Source organism: Cetorhinus maximus, unplaced genomic scaffold (genome assembly GCF_964194155.1).
Source record: "Cetorhinus maximus unplaced genomic scaffold, sCetMax3.hap1.1 HAP1_SCAFFOLD_561, whole genome shotgun sequence".
NCBI classification, from domain to species: domain Eukaryota; kingdom Metazoa; phylum Chordata; class Chondrichthyes; order Lamniformes; family Cetorhinidae; genus Cetorhinus; species Cetorhinus maximus.
Window position 1 is genome coordinate 92,873 of NW_027596503.1, and position 20,248 is coordinate 113,120.

The window sequence follows — 20,248 nt, forward strand, 5'->3', positions numbered from 1 at the left end:
AAGTCACATACCCCTCAATACTTAGTTCCCAGCTTTGATCTCCTTGTAACCATGTCTCCATAATGGCTTTAAGATCATACCCATTAAGCTCTATTTGTGCCGTTAATTCATTTATCTTGTTCTGAATACTACGTGCGTTTAAGTAAAGAGTCATTAATTTTGCCTTTTTACCATTTTTTCCCCCTTTGACCCTATTTGCTGCTGGTTTTTTATGTTTGTACACTCTGTCCCTTCCTGTCACACTCTGGGAATCATTACCTAAATAGCTGCCCTGCTAGGCTGCCATGTCCTTTTGCTTTGTAAGTCTACGTATCCCAATTCCAGAACCTCCCCCATTCAGGTTAAATCCCTCACTACAGCCTAGTTATTCGCTCCACCAGGACACTGGTCTCGTCACGGTTCAAGTGAAGCTCACCCCACTGGAACAGCTCCCTTCTACCCCAGCACTGGAGCCAGTTCCCCTTGAACTGAAACCCATTCCTCACTGTGGAGGAATAAAATACGCGTGTAATTGGGAATGAAATAAAATACACGTATAATTGTGAAATAAATAAAATACACCGATATTTGTGAGAGAAATAAACTTAAAATACATGTATAATGTAATTTACTGTAGACTGTCCCCAAACAGTCACACAGCCAGCACATAAATTAGCAAATCAAAGGGCCAGTGCTACCTTCCCAGACTAAAGGGCTCCGGATGTCAGATACGGTGGCAAAATCTCAGGAAAAAATTATTGTGTGTGTGCATTGCCCAGGATATGTAACCAATTAGCACTGTCTATTTACTAAACCATTGACATTGTCCTGTCTATTTGCTAAACCATTGACATTGTCCTGTCTATTTGCTAAACCATTGACATTGTCCTGTCTATTTGCTAAACCATTGACATTGTCCTGTCTATTTGCTAAACCATTGACATTGTCCTGCCTAATCGTTAAACCATTAACACTGATCGCTATCTTTTGAAACCATTTGAAACTATTGTAATTGCCCAAGTTTCTGTCATGAACCTTTTGCTATATCTATGTGTGTAAAGAGGTGTTAGGCAGAGACTGGTTCGCTCCGTTGTATGCGACTAGGCTCTCCGTGATATCACGACTTTAAGGATCATCAACTCGGTGAAAGACGCGCTTTGGTCTGCCCGAAACTTGTTGGTCTTCCAGCACAAAGAGTTGTCCCCGACCGATTGTTGCAGACTGGCACAATCCAAAGTCCAGGACTACGTGCTGAGGGACGCACTAAAGCTTGGGGCAGCTGCCGCAAAGGCGCAATGGGGAAGGGTCGCTGTCTAAGACCTTTCTGCCACAGTGCACCGAGGGACTGGGAACTGTTTAAACCCCCTCGGGCTGTACAGCTCAAAATGAAAGGCTGTAAATGATTGTAATATTGTTTGTACTGATGCACCTGGTGATACATTTGTAAAAGTTGAACCTGATTGTACCTTTGTGATGGTGATTTTGAAATGGTTTGGAATGTGGTTGAAGATATTTTATGAATAAAGTATATTTCTGCAAAAAAAAAATCACGACTTTAATAAAGACTTCCTAGACAAACCTCCAGGTTCTGAGTGTTCACTCCGTTTTTCCGCGACAGATGGCGACGAGGATGGGATCCGACTGAAGTCCAGGTTGCCTCTTAAGTTGGAGAGGTAATTGAAAAGCTGGACCGTCGGATTTTTGAAAAAGAACCCTCGCGGAGAAAGGGAGACTCTCCTAAATTGGTGAGAATACGAACTGCATCCTAGCTGAAAGGGGGAGTGCAGTTAAATAGCGTCCCAGCTACCACTTAAGTTGGAGAGGTGGCCTCTTAAGTTGGAGAGGTGAAAGGGGGACGAACAAGCATCCTAGCTGAAAGGGGGAGTGCTTGAAAAAGGGTAGCTACCGACCGAAAAGATTTGAAAGACCCAAGGATTTGGAGGAATTGTTGAGGAATTCTTAAACACCGGTGAGCGCATAGGGTAGGAAATGCGCCGCACTGTTAATTGTGTTTCCTTTCCAGATAAAATGGGAAATCGCAGAAACAGCAGAGCGGCATCTGCCACTCCCCCCGCTTCTCAAAGTACTAAGAACAAACCGAAACCGGCGAAACCGGAGCTTAAATCAGGAACTTTGAAGATGGGTAAGAAAAGGGAAAAAAAGTAGTAGTAGTATACCCAAGGGTTCGAGTCCCCTGGAGGTGAAAAGTAAGTAATTTCTGTGTTTTTCTTTTGTGTCCATTACGGTCCTGAGAATGTCCAATATGTTTCTAATTGGGTTAAATGGACTCAAAGTAAAGGAGAGAGCTTCCCACCAGCTGGAACTTTTAATCGGGACAGATTTGAGCGCTTAGAATATGTTTTAAGGGAGTTAGATAGTCCGCTACTGAATTTTCTGTAACTTAAAAAAAAAAGAATGAATTGACCTAAGTTACAAGAGCTGTTTGTGCTGAAGAGAGAGAGAGAGAGAGGCTACCCCTAGGGGGTTAATGAGCCATTTGCAAGCAGCAGCAGTGAAAATGTGAGCTTTCGTCAGTTTGAAGGTCCCTATAGGTGAAGCCTTCAAGATCCCTTTATTCCCCCCACTGCTACTCGAAGCTTCGTTTAGAGTTAAGTTCAATATTATAGGAGTATCGATACATACCTTTATCTATGTGTTTGTTTGTGTGCAATGAAGCATTTGTATGTGAGCTTTAATGTGTTTTCTTCCCTGAATTGTCTTGTGTGTGTAGTTGTTCTTCCCTGAATTGCCTTGTGTGTGTGTAGTTGAGCACTTTAGAGTCGAAAGCCCCATATTAGATTAAAGGAAAAGTTTATTCAAATATTCCAAAGTTTTGAGTATAAGGTTTGAGTTGACATTTCTGGCAAAAATCGTAATTTGAAGGTAGTGTAAAGATAAAACAGGTCTTGCCTTTGTTTGAGATGAACCAACCTTTGTACCACCCCACCTTGCAGACTAGTAGGGAATAACCCTCATCATCAGCTTCCAAGCTGATTGGGATTAATACATACGAGTTCGTATTCTAACATTCTGAGAAAAAGAAATTACTTGAAATTCAGAAGGATTCTAGGAAAACGAAAAGACATAAACACAAGGTCTAGATGGTTCCTATGGATAAAAAGGGGTTTCTTATGAAGAGATCAATTAAATATTTAAGGAAATCTGCTTCCAAAAAGCACTGGAATTTGAATTGGGGACAATCTTGAGATGTAAAGTGCAGTGTAATTTAACAGGTTACTTTTGAATCACTAGGATGCTATCTAAGATAAAGAATGTGTCGATAAACATACGGAAAATTATAACTTGGAAACAAATCCTTACACATGAAAAAGAAGTTGTTTTAATTTTGATAGTGTAGATTACAGTTTTTACAAAGTTTAAAAATTTGAGGTTTGGTTCTTGATAAAGTTCTCAAAAGGGAATTTTCATTTTAAAAGGTCTGACAACAATTGGCACTAATTCAAATGCTGCAAGCTTTGTGTTTATAAGTCTGTTCCCAAAATATGAAGCTAAGCTCAAGACCTTGGCAAAGTTTGGCAGAAATCCAATTTTCGGCCGAGTTAATGAATCTGGGATAATTCTAAAAGAAAAGGGTCAGACACAATTTATTGGGTTACTTTTAAGACAATAAAATCTTTGAGAAGAAGAAAAGGAAGCAAAACATGTCAATACCTGATTTCTGTTTTAAAACTGTTATGAAAATACTTGATTGGATTGTAAAGTCTCTCCAGACAACCTGAACAAGATAAGATGGTAGCTGTTGCAAGTGTAAACTGGTATGAGGCAAGTGGGAGAATGAGTTAGGGAAAGAGGACATAATGTACAAACTGTTTTAAGGGAAATTAATTTGATAATCTGGCCATCAACTGAGGCATTGGAACTGCACAGGGGGAGATAAGCAAAGATCTAGAGACAGAGATCCCCGTTGAAATGGAATAGTTAATATGGCCTAAAGAATAAGCAAACATTTTAAACAATCCAAGACAATAGAGAAACTGAACTCAAGGGAACCTTAGGATGACCATGGTCAGGAAAGAAAACTTAGAGGCAAAACTATGAGGAATCTGTAGTGCAGGAATTGAAATGTAAGGAGAAATAATACTTAACAACAATTTACCACTAGATGGATACAGGTAAAGGGAAAGCTGCAAAAAGGCTAAATAGATGTATTACTGATTATATTAATGTGCCTGTGAGCTACAAAAAGTAAAACCATAGGATTAACACCTTGAGGACAGGCAGAGTTAAGCTGTTCCCAGAGAGAACCATCACTGGAAGTGAAGATACCGAGTCATTGAAAGATAGGATAAGAAGGTGCATTGTAGAGTTGTTTAAGGAATTGAGGTCGGACATGAGACAGCAGCAGGAGGGAGTAAACTGGAAGGAGTGGGGGGGTGCCTACCCAAATGGATTCAGATCAGGGAACTCATTTCACAGGGAGAGTCATTAAAGAAGTGTGTAATCTTACGGAGATTAAACAGAAATTCCATATTCCTTACCACCCCCAGAGTCCAGGGATGGTGGAAAGGATGAACTGAACTTTTTAAAAAAAAACATCAATCAAGAGACAGGGAACAGCCCAATATTCTAATGCGCCGTGGGCTACCCCAAGCAGGACCGCCGGGTTCACCCCATTTGAAATGATAACAGGTAAGGGCCATGCAATTACCTGAAGGTATCATAGTAGGAGGTGTAGGGCCACAGAAAGGAAAAATACAGGACAATGTAAGGGAATGAAGTAGGCAATTACATAAATTGAGAGAGGAAGTTAGAGACTGACAGATGATTAAGGATATGGAAGCAGGCAAATCCAAAGAGCAACAATGGACCATACCAGGTAATGATGACAGGTGATACATGTGCACTTGTAGATATGAGAACAGGAAGTAAATGGAGGCATTACACACAGTTAAAGATACATGACAATTGACCAAGTGGTAACCCGGAGAACGGGAGCCGATGTTAATGTCTCCACAGATCTACGATCCTGGTCGTGGGCCTATCAGTACTGGCAACAAGTTCGGGGATCATCACTGCTCATCCCGCACCGCAGGAGGAACTCTGGTACAGCATGGACAGTGCCGAATGCGACACGCAATGGGGAATGATAAATGTAATGGGAGGGAGCGGCCAGTACCACAGCTGGCATCTCCCCAGTCACCGCAGGCTCATCAGATAGAGCTACTACCCTCATCCGGAGCGCCCTGAGAGGAGCCCGCAGAGACAACAGGCAGCTCCTGTGCCGACGTGAGGTCGCTTCGGACCTCCCTGCTCACCATTGACGGATGGGCACCCAGCTGGGATACTTGGTGCCCAATCCATCTCCCACACTGGCATTGGCCAGCTGAGGTCAATGCTGCTGTGAGGATTTGCAGGTCTGAGCGTAACCCCAGGAGGCCCTGATTGTTCTCCTGGAGGAGCCTCTCCACGAGAGTCGCCACTCTCTCTGTGGAGGAAGCTTAGCGCTCAGCCGTGAGGCTCATTGCATCGGTGATGCTCTGCGTGGACTCATCCAGCACGGAGACCATGACATGCATAGCCTCATGTATCCCCACCAGATCCTCCCACACACCCTGCTGGACTTCCAGCGTCTGCTGCCTCAGTACTCCCCCTTGGACATCAGTCCCGGTCCTGCCCAGGTGTGACCCCTTCAGTTTGTACTGGTCCCACCTCCCCCAGAACCGGTCCCAATGCCTCAGGAATCTGAAACCCTCCCCTTCACACCATCTCTTCAGCCACGTATTCATCCGATATATCCTGCTATTTCTACTCGGACTGGCACATGGCACTGGTAGTAATCCTGAGATCACTACCTTTGAGGTCCTACTTTTCAACTTACTTCCTAACTCCCTATATTCTGCTTTTAGGACCTCATCCCTTTTTTTTAATCTATGTCGCTTGTACCAATGTGCACCACAACCACTGGCTGTCAAATATGACTCTCCTTCAGAACACACAACTCAAAACATTAACTCTGTTTCTCTCGTCACAGATGCTGCCAGACTTGCTGAGTATTTCCAGCACTTTGTTTTTATTTCAGATTTCCAGCATTTTGCTTTTAATTCATTAGACGTAGGGCTAGAAGGAGCAATATCCAAATTTGCATTTTTAAATTCTTTCATAGAACATGGGAGTCGCTGGTTAGGCCAGCATTTATTGCCCATCCCACACTGCTGTTAGGGAGGGAGTTCCAGGATTTTGACCCAACGACAGTGAAGGAACAGCGATATATTTCCAAGCCAGGATGGTGTGTGGCTTGGAGGGGAACTTCCTAGGCGGCGGTGTTCCCATCTATCTGCTGCCCTTGTCCTTATAGTTGGTAGAGGTCGTGGATTTGGAAGGTGGTGTTGAAGGAGCCTTGGTAAGTTGCTGCAGTGCATCTTGTAGATGGTGCACACTGCTGCCAATGTGTATCTGTGGTGGAGGGGGTAAATGTTGAAGGAAATGGATGGGGTGCCAATCAAGCAGGCTGTTTTGTCCTGGATGGTGTTGAACTTCTTCAGTATTGTTGGAACTATATCCAGGCAACTCCTGACTTGTGCCTTGTAGAGGTGAGTTACTCTCTGCAGGATTCCCAGCCTCTGACCTGCTCTTGTAGCCACAGTATTTATATGGCTGGTCCAGTTTAGTTTCTGGTCAATGGTAACTCCCAGGATGTTGATAGTGGGGAATTCAGAGATGGTTATGCCATCAAATGTCAAGGGCAGATGGTTGGATTCTGTCTTGTTGGAGATGGTTATTTCCTGGCACTTGTGTGGTGCGAATGTTACTTGCCACTTATCATTCCATGACTGAATGTTGTCCAGGTCTTGCTGCATTTGGACATGGACTGCTTCAGTATCTGAGGAGTTGTGAATGGTGCTGAACATTGTGCAATCATCAGCGAACATCCCCACTTCTGACCTTATGATGGAAAGAAGGTCATTGATGAAGTAGCTGAAGATGGTTGGGCCTAGGACACCACGCCTAAGAATTCCTGCAGTGATGTCCAGGGACTGAGATGATTGACTTCCAACAACCTCAACTATATTCATTTGTGCAATGTATGGCTCCAACCAGGGGAGAGTTTTCCCTCTGATTGCCATTGGCTCCTCTTTTGCTAGGTCACACTCGGTCAATTGCTGCCTTGATGTCAAGGGCAGTCACTCTCACCTCGCCTCTTGAGTTCAGCTCTTTTGTCCATGTTTGAGGCTGTAATGAGTCAGGAGCTGAGTGGCCCTGGTGGAACCCAAACTGAGTGTCAGTGAGCAGGTTATTGCTTGAGTAAGTGCCACTGGATAGCACTGTTGATAACACCTTCCATCACTTACTAGGAACAGCCTGTGTTCTATTTGTACTGTGCTGAGGTTGAAAATTCATTCATGGCATTTATATTGATAATTCAACCATGAGTATCACAAAATATAGTAACATGCGGAAGAACTAGTCTTTGGTTGGACAAGATCATTGGTATATCAGAAAGTAGGAGACGTGACTGTTTTAATCTGTAACTACCAATCTGCTAATGTAATTATATAGAAGGGGCTGCTATGAAATCACCAGCTTTTGGGAATAAATGGTTTAATTTTGTTTTCATAAGTTGCTTCTTTTCTCTGTAATTATCGGGCTTTAACAATACTCCCATTCTGAGGAATCTTAAGTTTTCAGCCAAATATTATGGAGACTACATTCGTGGATTACTAATCACAGAGCCACTCCCTTCTTGTGTGAGGCGCAAAATACTGTGGCTGTTAGAAATCTCAAATGCAGAAAAAATTGGAAACAATCAGCAAAATCAGGCAGCAACTGTAGAGAGAAAGAGAGTTAAAGAAGCCTTATATTGGACTCGAAGCATTAACTCAGTAGGTCTGGCAGCATGTGTGGAGAGAGAATTAATGTTTCGAGTCCGATATGACACATCTTTAACTCTATTTCTCTTCACAGGTGCTGCCAGACTTGCTGAGTTTTTCCAGCATTTTCTATTTTTATTTCAGATTTTCAGCATCCGTAGTATTTTGCTTTTATTTTAATGTTTCAGGTCACTGGCCTTTCATTTGCTTTTGATTTACAGAGCTCAGTCTCACATTTTTCTTTAGGTATGTGCTTTAATCACTGAAATACAGTTACCACATTTTTCACACAGGAAGATCTCACAAACGACAATGAAAAGTTTGGCCAGTTAACTTAAATGTCTGATTAAAAAACATCAACCGAGGAAATGGAGAACTCCCTGCTCATCAAAAAGTTGCAGAACTTTCAACATGCACTGACACACAAGGCTTTTGTCTAACATTTCAGTCAAAAGACAGAGTCATCAACAGCTCAGCACTCCCTCGCTACAGCACTGCAGTGTCAGTCTGGATTATAAACTCAAGTCCTGACATTGGGCTTCAAGGCTCTGATTCATAAATGGGAACATCCACTGAGCCAAGAGGAGATCCATAACCGCATTAGTGAACACCAAACACTTTCCAATGAACACAAAGCACTTTATAAATTGACATATCTTAAAATCAGTTCTTAAAGATTCATGTAAGTCCTCAGATCTTTCTCCCAAGCTTTCTCCTTTGCCTCTCTCCTACGTTCCTCCCTTTTGCTGACTGTAGCTGCCTTCTGCACGCGACTGATTGGATTTTTCGGTCGTTTCACTGCTTCAGAATCGTTGGCATTAAAATGCGTCACTTTTGGCTTCAGATCCGTCTGGAATCCTAGGCCCTTCTGATCTCTCTTCAGTACAGTCTTCACTGGAAACTTTTGCCCCTTCCCAGCAGGTCCAAGACCTGTTTCCTTGTTCCAACCTTCCTTCAACATCATCCTGAAACCGACATTCGTTTCTGGAATGAAGTAATAAGTTGGCACTGGCTTATCATTCTTATTGAACAAATGCAATGTCGACCTCTCGTGCTGTTCAATGCTGTCCTCCTGATATTCCACTTCACAAATCTGGCAGAATTTCTTCTCCTGTGGCCTCTCCCTGTAAGTATAAGGGCAGTCCATTTTTATTTTGAAATTATTCTGAACAGTGTCCACTTTGTAGACGGGGTGATATTTCTTCTTGTATCAGAGCTCTGCAGGTAAGCAGCAAGCACTCTTAAGTAAATAAGATTATTTATTACTGGGGGAGATGGTGGTGCAGTGGTAATGTCGCTGGACTAGTAATCCAGAAGCACAGCCTAATGCTCTGGGTTCACAGGTTCACATCCCAGCTGGTGGAATTTAAATTAAATAAATTCAGTTAATTAATAAAAATGTGAAATTGAAAGCTAGTCTCAGTAATGGCGACCATGAAACTATCATCGATTGTTGTAAAAACCCATCTAATTCACTAATACCTTTTAGGGAAGGACCATCCTTACCTGGTCTACATGTGATTCCACATTGATGCTAAACTGCCCTCTAAAATGGTCGAGTAAGCCACTCAGCTATGTTGAACCACTACAGAAAAGTCAAAACCAGGACGGGCTCTGCAGTTCAAGAAGGCCACGATCTTCTCAAGGCCAATTAGGGATGGGTGACAAATGCTGGTCTTGACTGCGACGCCCACAACCCATAAAAGGAGAACATCACGTGAGGCTCACAGTGCTACCTTGAACTAGTGGATAGGGGATGTCATAGGCCTGCAAATTCCTGCCTGGACAGGTCGAGAACCTGGATGACAGTATGGGTCCAGGTCTCTGCATGTCCTCTGCAGTCCAGGAATGTACTTTATTCAACACTGGCACCAAACTAAGGAAAGACTGCAGCCAGAAAGTTGAAGTCATACATACATCAGATTTTTCAACTACTGTTTTTTTGCGAAGATTGTTCATATGCTGGTGTGTCCTTGGGATTTCACCATACATTGGCGACTCCGAATTATCAGGAGCGAAAATACATTGCAGAATCACTTCAAGCGAAATGCAGTGTACATGGGTACTGAAGAGTCAGAGTAATCAGATTTTAACATCTGCACGCATTGAGCAGTACTCCAACATTATTGAAGGAGCTTTCTGTAAAGGTAGGCTATGGCAAAAAAAATGGTTGTGACTATCAGTTGAACAGAAAAAGTTTGTTCGATAAATAATTATATAGCACAGAATATTAGAAATGTCTACATCTTCTCTTCTGAAGGTGCTGATCCTCATCGTCAGAGTATGGTCCCAGTCCAAGCTGTAGTGTGACCACCTGGCTAATTAACACCATTTCAGCATCAGTACAGAGCTGGTATTAGGGCTCTGCTTTATACTACAACTGCTACATCTCACTTTCCCCAATATGAAAGGTTGCTAGTCTCAGGTGTCACCCAGGAAAAGTGCCAAACACCAGGGGAAAAATCAAAGGAGAATTCACTGCAGCCAATCCTCAAAGCCCAGCTGCACCGAATCAGGAGTTCTGGTCTCTGAAATAGTGGTTTGACATTGAACACACATGCCCCACTCAATGGGAGCCGAGTGGCCTCCCAAACATAGCCCTGGAAAACAGAAAACCAGTGCTCCGGCCTCTGCTGAGCAGTGTGGCATTCAGTGAGGTACGTCATATAGGTGACCCACCTCCCCACAATCGCAACTTAGATGGTAGCCCTGGTCAGACTAATAACCTGTCCATATGAAAACATTATATAAATATATGATGAGATATGATTTGGCCAGAGTGGACTGGAAGCAGCTACTTTTAGGTAAATCTGCGTCGGAGCAGTGGGACTCATTCAAGGAGGAAATAGGGAGAGTACATAGAGGTCTACAGCACAGAAAAAGGCCCTTCAGCCCATCGAGTCTGCGCCGGTCAAACAAGTGTCTAACTATTCTAATCTTATTTTCCAGCACTAGGCCCACAGTCTTGTATGCCATGGCTTCGCAAGTGCACATCCAAATACTTAAATGTTATGAGGGTTTCTGCCTCTACCACCCTTTCAGGCAGAGAGTTCCAGATTCCCACTACCCTCTGGGTGAAAAAATTCTTCCTCACATCCCCTCTAAACCTCCTGCCCTTTACCTTAAATCTATGCCCCCTGGTTATTGATCCCTCCACCAAGGGGAAAAGTTCCTTCCTGTCTACCCTATCTGTGCCCCTCATAATTTTACACACCTCAATTATGTCCCCCCTCAATCCTCTCTGATTCAGGGAAAATAATCCCAGTCTATCCAATCTCTCCTCATAACTAAAACTCTCCAACCCAGGCAACATCCTGGTAAATCTCCTCTGCACTCTGTCCCAGGGCTCTCTCCAGGGCCAGAACATCCTTCCTGAGATACGGGGCCCAAAATTGCTCACAATATTCTAAATGTGGTCTGACCAGAGTCTGAAAAAGCCTCAGCAGCACATCCCTGCTTTTATATTCTAATCCTCTCGAAATAAATGCCAACATTGCATTTGCCTTCCTAACTACCGACTCAATCTGCAAGTTAACCTTAAGAGAATCCTGGACTAGGACTCCCAAGTCCCTTTGCACTCCAGATTTCTGAATTCTCTCCCCATTTAGAAAATAGTCTATGCCTCTATTCTTCCTACCAAAGTGCATGACCTCACACTTCCCCATGTTGTATTCCATCTGCCACTTCTTTCCCATTCTCCTAACCTGTCCAAATCCTTCTGCAGCCTCCCCGCCTTCTCAATACTACCTGTCCCTCCACCTATCTTTGTATCATCTGCAAACTTAGCCAGGATGCCCTCAGTTCCTTCATCTAGATCATTAATGTATAAAGTGAAAAGTTGTGGTCCCAACACTGACCCCTGCGGAACTCCACTAGTCACCGGCCGCCATCCTGAGAAGGACCCCCTTATCCCCACTCTCTGCCTCCTGCCAGACAGCCAATCTTCTATCCATGCTAATACCTTGCCTCTAACACCATGGGCTCTTATCTTTCTGAGCAGCCTCCTGTGCGGCACCTTATCAAAGGCCTTCTGGAAGTCCAAGTAGATAACATCCATTGGCTCTCCTTTGTCTAACCTACTCGTTACCTCCTCAAAGAATTCTAACAGATTTGTCAGGCATGACCTCCCCTTGATGAAACCATGCTGACTTTGCCCTATTTTACCATGCACTTCCAAGTATTCTGAAATCTCATCCTTAACAATGGACTCTAAAATCTTACCAACGACCGAGGTCAGGCTAATCGGCCTGTAATTTCCCGTCTTTTGCCTCACTCCCTTCTTAAACAGGGGGGTTACATTAGCTATTTTCCAGTCCTCTGGGACCCTCTCTGACTCCAGTGATTCCTGAAAGATCACCACTAACGCCTCCACTATCTCTTCAGCTATCTCCTTCAGAACTCTGGGGTGTAATCCATCTGGTCCAGGTGATTTATCCACCTTCAGACCTTTCAGTTTTCCTAGCACCTTCTCCTTGGTAATGGCCACCATACTCAACTCATTCAGTACGATCATAGTTGATCTTGGGCTTCGATACCACTTTCCTGCCCACTCTCCATATCCCTCGATTCCCTGAGATGCCAAAAATCTGTCCATTCCAGCCTTAAGTATTTTCATCAATGGAGCATCCACAATCCTCTGGGGTAGAGAATTCCAAAGATTCATAGTCTTCTGAATAAAGAGCTTTTTCCTCATCTCAGTCCTAAATGATTAGCCTCTTATCCTGAAACTATGCCCCTTGGTTCAACCAATCAGTATCTGTCCTGTTAAGCCCTTTCAGAATCTTGAATGATGCAATGAGATCACCTCTCATTCTTCTAAACTCCAGAGAATATAGGGCCAATTTACTCTGTGTCCAGACGCTGGCTAGCTGTCCTCTATCCTTGGCTTGTTGCTGAATACTCAATGGGGCAACAGGGAGGGAGAACCACCAGTGGTGATGTGCCCTTGCACGAGCAGCAACCTTCAGGAGAGGAGCTGGGGTTTCGGGTGGCGGGGGAGCGGGGTGGCTAAGATAAAATGAATGTCACATCCAATTTTTGGGATCTCACAGGACGCTGCTTCATACCTTACCCTATGGTGGTATGTTGTATCGGAACACAAAGCACTAAGCCACCAATTTGCTTAAACTCTTACCTTAGATCTTGATGTTCCTCCTGGTGAGTATGAAATTCTTCAAGAGCTGCAATGACCTCTGAATGCCCAGCTTGTCGCGCCAAATCCAATGCATCTCGACCTGTGGAATCACATACTCCGATCCATGCAGCCCCACGTTTCAATAAGTGTCGCACCACCTCTGCCTGGCCACTGTATGCTGCACACATCATAGCAGTCCAGTAGTAACTGTCCCGGAAATTTATATCACATGTTGCTGTCTCCACCAACATTCGAAGTGTTTTCAGGTCCCCATTTTGAGCACATTTGAGCATCAGATGTCCATTCCTCTCCACTGCTTCAGGAAGGCTCCTTGCATTTTGTTGCCCTTCAGCAGTCTCAGTCTTTGACCTCCGCCAAACAACTTGACGTCTCCGAACTGAACTTGTACCTGCCTCACTACTTGACGCAAGAAGGCTCTCATAGAAATTCTTTACCTCGTCTCCGTTCAAAATTCTGTTTCTGCAGCTGGGGGTTTTTCGTCGTTCACCATTTTCCCAGGTGTCAGCTTTCTCTTTGGCTCGGGTAAAAGTGATGAGATGCGTGTGATTCATGCCGTGGAACGCTCTTGGGCCACAGTTCTGTGAAATAAGAATTCACTTTCCTGTTGCAGAGGGTCCCATAACTTGCCAAAGATCCTGCTTGCGAAATGGAAAACCAAGTTAGGAACAAGAGACAATTTTTAAAAGTTACAAAGTGATAAATAGCAAAATTAACTGGTAGCAGTAGATACAAGCAGCGTAAGATAATAAAAAAAATAGGAGTAGGCCATTCAGCCCATCTAGCCTGCTCTGCCATTCAATAACATCATGGATGCTCTGATTATGGCCTTACATCCATCAAACAAATATCTGTCCAACTCAGCCTTGAACATATTTCAATGACCCAGCCTCCATTACTCTCTGGGGAAGAGAATGCCAAAGGCCAATGACCTGAGAGAAGAAATTCCTCCTCATCTCCTTTTCAAATGGGAGACCCTTATTTTGAAACTGTACCCCCGAGTCCTAGATTCCACCACAAGACGAACAATCCTCTCAAAATCTATCATGTCAAGTCCTCTCAAAATCTTATGTTTCTATACAATCACCACTTACTCAACCTTTCCTCAGAAGATACCGCCTTCACAAGCAGCAGCAGCAGATTACCCTGCTATTAGGCTGTGAAAAAAATAAACTTTGTATCTGATTCAAATCAAATTTATGAATGAGGGTGAACTGAAAGACCGTGAGGGGTTAGGACAGGTCTCCCTACAATCTCTGGATTCATACAGGAAGATTAATACATTAATATAGTAATATTAATACAGTAAGGGGTTAGGACAGGTCTCCCTACAATCTCTGGATTCATACAAGAAGATTAATACATTAATAGAGTAAGATTAGTACAGTAAGGGGCTAAGACAGGCCTCCCTACAGTCTCTGGATTCATACAGGAAGATTAATACAGGAAGGGGCTAAGACAGGTCTCCCCACAGTCTCTGGATTCATACAGGAAGATTAATACAGGAAGGGGCTAAGACAGGTCTCCCCACAGTCTCTGGATTCATACAGGAAGATTAATACAGGAAGGGGCTAAGACAGGTCTCCCCACAGTCTCTGGATTCATACAGGAAGATTAATACAGGAAGGGGCTAAGACAGGTCTCCCCACAGTCTCTGGATTCATACAGGAAGATTAATACAGAAAGATTAATACATTAAAATAGTAATATTAATACAGCAAGGGGCTAGGACAGGTCTCCCTACTGTCTCTGGATTAATATAGTTATACATTGAAAGCTGAAGAACTCACTCCCTCTTCCCTCCTGGCCACCATCTTGGATTAAGGGCCTTCGCGGGGGCCGCTGGGAGTTGTAGTCCTCGCGCCTCGGTGCGATTCTTATTATTTAAAAAGATATCTGTCTTGCCGGATGACAACAAACCAACACAAAAATTGAATGCCTGGTAAATAATGAGCGTGTTTTTTAATTCAATGGTTTTTTTAAAAAAAAATCTCCGACTCGTTTTTCTATTTCCTCTTCCGGTGGCGAAAGGTCAAAGGGGTGGGAGGGGGCGGTTGGGGTTCCCGGATGCGGTCGCTATGGCGGCGTCGGGACTGGAGGCTGAACGGAGGGAGGTGGTCATCAGCTCTATCTACAGCAGCCAGGAGGTGGTGAGATCCTTTCCAGTATCTTGCTTTCGCTCTCGAGTTGTTTGTGTGGAAAATATAAAATCATTAAACAGCGAAAATAAAGTGGCATTTCCATCGCTGAATCCCCCACTATCAACATCCTGGGGGTTACCATTGACCAGAAACTGAACTGGACCAGCCATATAAATACTGTGGCTACAAGAGCAGGTCAGAGACTGGGAATCCTGCTGTGAGTAACTCACCTCCTGACTCCCCAAAGCCTGTCCACCATCTACAAGGCACAAATCAGGAGTGTGATGGGATACTCCCCACTTGCCCTGGATGAGTGCAGCTCCCACAACACTCAAGAAGCTCAACACCATTCAGGACAAAGCAGCCCCGCTGGATTGGCACCCCATCCACAAACATTCACTCCCTCCACCACCGACGCACAGTAGCAGCAGTGTGTGTACCATCTACAAGATGCACTGCAGGAATTCACCAAGGCTCCTTCGACAGCACCTTCCAAACCCACGACCACTACCATCTAGAAGGACAAGGGCAGCAGATAGATGGGAACACTGTCACCTGGAAGTTCCCCTCCAAGTCACTCACCATCCTGACTTGGAAATATATCGCCGTTCCTTCACTGTCGCTGGGTCAAAATCCTGGAACTCCCTCCCTAACAGCACTGTGGGTGTACCTACACCACAGGGACTGCAGTGGTTCAAGAAGGCAGCTCACCACCACCTTCTCAAGGGCAGTTAGGGATGGGCAATAAATGCTGGCCCAGCCAGTGATGCCCACATCCCATGAAAAAATTTCTTAAAAAACAAATAAATAGGAGCAAAGGTTATAATCTGAAATTGAACTAGGGCAATGAAGACACTTTCATTGCCACTCCCTCCTTTTGTGTAACATAGTTGTAATGTCACTGGACTAGTAATCCAGAAGCCCAGACTAATGCTCTGGGGATATGGGTTCAGATCCCTTCAGGGCAGCTGGTGAAATTTAAATTCAATTAATAAAATCTGGAATTGAAAGCTAATCTCAGTGATGGTGACCATGACAAATATCATCAATTGTCGCAAAGATCTGCTTTACTAATGTCTTTTTAGGGAAGGAAATATGCTGTCCTTATTGGGTCTGAATGATTCCAAATTACGAGGGTCTGCACAGAGCAGATAGGAAGAAACTGTTCCCACTTGTGAAAAATTCAAGAACGAGAGGGCACAGCTTTAAAATAATTGACAAAAGAAGCTAAAGCAACATGAGGAAAAGCTGTGAGTGGGTAAGGTCCTGGAGTGCACTGCCTGAGCGTGTGGTGGAGGCAGGTTCAATCGAGGCATTCGAAAGGGAAGAATGTGCAGGGTTACCGGGAGGTGGGAAAATGGCACTAACAGAATTGCTTTATTGGAGAGCTGATGCGGACACAATGGGCCAAATGGCCTCCTGTGCTATAACAATTCTGTGGCCTACATGGTACTTCAGACCCACAGCAATGTGGTTGACTCTTAACTGCCCTCTGAAATGACTCAGCAAGCCACTCAAGGGCAACAAATGCTGGCCTTGTCAGCGATGCCCAGATCCGATGAAAGAATGAAGAATTCGGACCTGCTGCTTATTCTTGTTCATCCTGCCCATCTTCACGTTGCTACAAACAACACAATCCCTCGAACTGTAGTGAAACGTTGTCCAGTTGATCACCTTTGGTGGTGTTGGCTGAGGGAGAATGTTGACCGAGAGAAATCTCCTGCATTTCTTTTGGAAAAAGTACCATGGGCTCTTTTCTATCATCTGGACAAGAAGATAAACAATTGGAGCTGTAGGTGGGCCATTTGGCCCGTCAAGCCTGCTTTGCCAGTCAATAAGATCAGGCTGACCTTGTACCTCAACTCCACCTACTCACACTATCTCCATATCCCTTTATTCCATTAGTACCCAAAAATCGATCAACCCCTGAATATACTCAAGGACTGCACATCCACATCTCACTGTGATAGAGAATTCTACCTCCGACAGATTCACAACCCCTTGAATTTCTCTTCATCTCGGTCCTAAATAGCCAACTGCTGAGCAAACAGATCCCATGCAGCTTTATTTGTACAAATTCCACAGCTTCCTCTGTTCTGTGTGCCGATGTTGACTGACCTGAACACTTGCTTCTATTTCCCATTTCCAAGCATCAGTAATTTCTTTATAATTGTTCTCTGGATGTGAGGTGAGATTGCTTTTAAAGATATAACTCGTGTCTGTTGTCACAACCCCAGCTGAGGTTATTCCTAGACAAGCCTGATCCCAGGGTGGAACCCAGCTTGATAGATCCTAACTTTTATTTGTTTGTTTAGATACGTGGCGAGTAGCTACTGAACAGAGTCACCGGAATCAGCTAATGAGCTGTTAACAAAAGAAAATATTTATTGAACAAGAAAAGATGAGCTATAATACAATACTCCTTCACCCACAGCTATACCTTTACAGATATATACAGATTTGTAAGGATAACACAAGTTGCAAAAGCTATTTTACACTCCAATGTCCATAGTAATTACACAGTCCATGTAAACCAATAGGCAACCTATGGTCAGACACACCATATTCTGAAGCCAAGTGACAGATGTCACCTCAGCCAGATGCTGTGGTTCTCTCCTCAATTATCCCCAGACTTTGGTTACACCACGAGCACTCCGTCTTTCACACGAGGGTTTCCAATCTTCACTTTCCAAGAACTCACCTTGGAATCTTCTCCCAAACCAACTCTTTCTCTCAGGCACCTTCCGTAAGGGTCCAGCTCCAGGGTTTCAAACTCTCCTTCCGATGTTCCTCTCCTCTGGGTCACCACAAGCATTCAAACTAGTCTTCCAGGCACGCTCTGTCACCGACTCAGCCACCACTGCTTCACATGCCCAGAGCAAAGAGTTACAGACCTTCAGTTGTCTCTTTGGATCTTCTGACTTTCTCACCAACTTTTATAACACTTTGACTGTGCTTCCTGAAGCTTTCATCTCTTTAATTTGAAACTTGGAGCCTCCCTCTGCTCCTCACTCTTAACTTGACTTAACAGGACCTTTTCCAGGTTCCTGTCCTTCCTTTGACTAGAAGGTCTTCTTGGGACTTTCCCCTGTTTCTGTCTCACCCCTTTGGCCTTAGGACCTTTTGGTTCTTTTGGGAAATTTGCTCTCACTCTGCAGTTCCCGCTCCCAGTATCCAGTCTCCTCTGGCAGCTGTCTTCAAAACAACTGAACTCAAACTGCTTTCTCTATCTCTATCTCCTAACTATCTCTATTTCCTAACACTGTATAGCAGTTTTTATGACCTTGGGATATCCCAAAGAATTTCACATCCAACAAAAGACCTGATGAAATGTAGTCACTATTGCAAGAAATGTAGCAGCCAATTTGAGTGCAGCAAACTCCCACAAACAGCAATCAACAAAAAGACCAGAAAATCTGATTTTTTAAAGCAGCGTTGGTTGGAGGATAAATTAGCGGGTGTTGGTTAGCTCAGTTAGCTAGAGTGTGGAGCGAAATAACACCAACAGCACAGGTTCAATCCCCATACAAGCTGTGGTAATTCCTGGAGGCCTGCCTCTTTACTTTGCCCTGACACTTGATGTGGTGTGATGCCCCTCAAGCTACTTAACCAATTGTCTCTCTAATGGGGAGAGGTGCTTTTGGTCTTTTGTGGGATACAGCTAATTATCTAAATACCGGCCAGAAAAATTTCCCTGTTTCTTTTCAGATAATGCCACAGGATCTTTAGCATTCCCCTGAGGGGACATGCAGTGGCTTGGTTTAATCCAAAAGACAGCACATCTGACAGTGCTGAACGCTCTCAGTACCGCACTGGAGCATCAGCCAACAGTTTGTAATCAAGCCTCTGGGATAGATCTTGAACCCTCCTGACTTAGAGGTGCTGTATTTCAGCTATAATGCTAAACCAAGATTTTCTCTGATCAAGTGGAAATAAAAGATCCCAAGATACTTCAAAGGAGAGAAGGATCAGTGTCCGGTCCAGCGTTTGCCCATCAACCAACACCACCAAAATAAATGAACTGGTCATTATTTCATTTATTTTTTGTGGGGGGGGGCTTACTGTGCACAAATTGACCTTCGAAATGACCAGTGAGCAAAATTCAAACATTTATGTGAAGCACTTTTGGTGCTTTGATGTCCAGTGTTAATGAGGTTTTGTTCTTCCTTCCCTGTGCCCAGCATGAACTGGCCACATTCACAAGAACACAAGAAATAGGAACAGGTTGGTCCAGCCTGCTCTGCCATTCAGAACAATTATAGCTGATCTTAGGCTTCAACTCCACTTTCTTTCCTGTTTTCCCACACCCCTTGATTCCCTGAGAGACCAAAAATCTGTCTATCCCCGGCCTTAAATATATTCAACGATGGAGCATCCACAACCCTCTGGGGTAGAGAATTCCAAAGGTTCACAAACCCTTTGAGTGAAGCAATTTCTCCTCATCTCAGTCCTTTCACAATGGACATTTGGAGCCACAGTTTGAGTACTTGATCTCTCTTATCACTTTGTCACAATAATTGAGGTGTCCAATTGGTTGAATTATTGCTGGACTAAATAAAATAACACCACTGTGTTCCTTTCTGTGCAGGTGAAAGGTGACCAGGATGAGGTGCCTGAGCTGAATCTGGGTGAACTAGACATAACATCTGATGAATTTATTCTGGATGAAGTGGAGAGTGAGCATTATGTTTATTGAACCTAACTTGCGACGAGGAAGGTCGATACGTTTCTTAATAGAATTAAATTGTTTTCTATTAACGGTCTATAAGTGACTTTAATACCTCGTTGATTAGGATCCTGTGTACTGTCAATGGAAATGCAAGCCTGGCACAGTGTGGGTAATAAAGGTGTTTGATAGGTGTCAGGACACCATGGACTACTGGCAATAGCTGCATTTCCTCCCCTGTCCCTCAATAACAACAACCTGTATTTGCATAACGCCTTTAACAACGTAAAACATCACAAGGCACTTCACGCAAAATTTGACGCCAGCCTAAAGTGAGGAATTACTCAGGGAGATGACTAAAAACTTGGTCAAAGAGGTGTTTTTCTAAGGATTGTCTTAAAAGAGGAAAGAGAGGTTTAGAGGAGCATTTACAGAGCTTGGGGCCCAGGCAGCTGAAGACACGACCACCAGTATTGGAGAG

The 20,248-nt window shown here is 43.9% G+C and overlaps 2 protein-coding genes across 4 annotated transcripts in view; one reads left to right on the forward strand and one right to left on the reverse strand.

Moving 5' to 3' along the window:
• Positions 1–7,933: 7,933 nt before the first annotated feature.
• Positions 7,934–14,812, reverse strand: gpank1 (G patch domain and ankyrin repeats 1). Its single transcript, XM_078535626.1, has 3 exons — positions 14,730–14,812; positions 12,943–13,598; positions 7,934–8,932 (listed from the first exon to the last, which is right to left on the reverse strand). The coding sequence occupies exons 2-3, from the start codon at positions 13,512–13,514 to the stop codon at positions 8,479–8,481; spliced, it is 1,026 nt and encodes a 341-aa protein (XP_078391752.1). The 5' UTR covers positions 13,515–13,598; positions 14,730–14,812; the 3' UTR covers positions 7,934–8,478.
• Positions 14,813–15,003: 191 nt separating this feature from the next.
• The window catches only part of vps52 (VPS52 subunit of GARP complex), a 48,943-nt gene continuing 43,698 nt past the window's right edge, over positions 15,004–20,248 (forward strand). The window contains exons 1-2 of one of the 3 annotated variants that reach the window (XM_078535622.1): positions 15,004–15,110; positions 19,690–19,777. In XM_078535622.1, coding sequence (XP_078391748.1) covers positions 15,039–15,110; positions 19,690–19,777 — 160 coding nt within the window. In that variant the 5' untranslated portion in view covers positions 15,004–15,038. Of the gene's footprint in view, positions 15,111–16,204; positions 16,360–19,689; positions 19,778–20,248 lie in introns of those variants that run through there. The other 2 variants (XM_078535623.1, XM_078535624.1) reach the window with 2 other exon arrangements.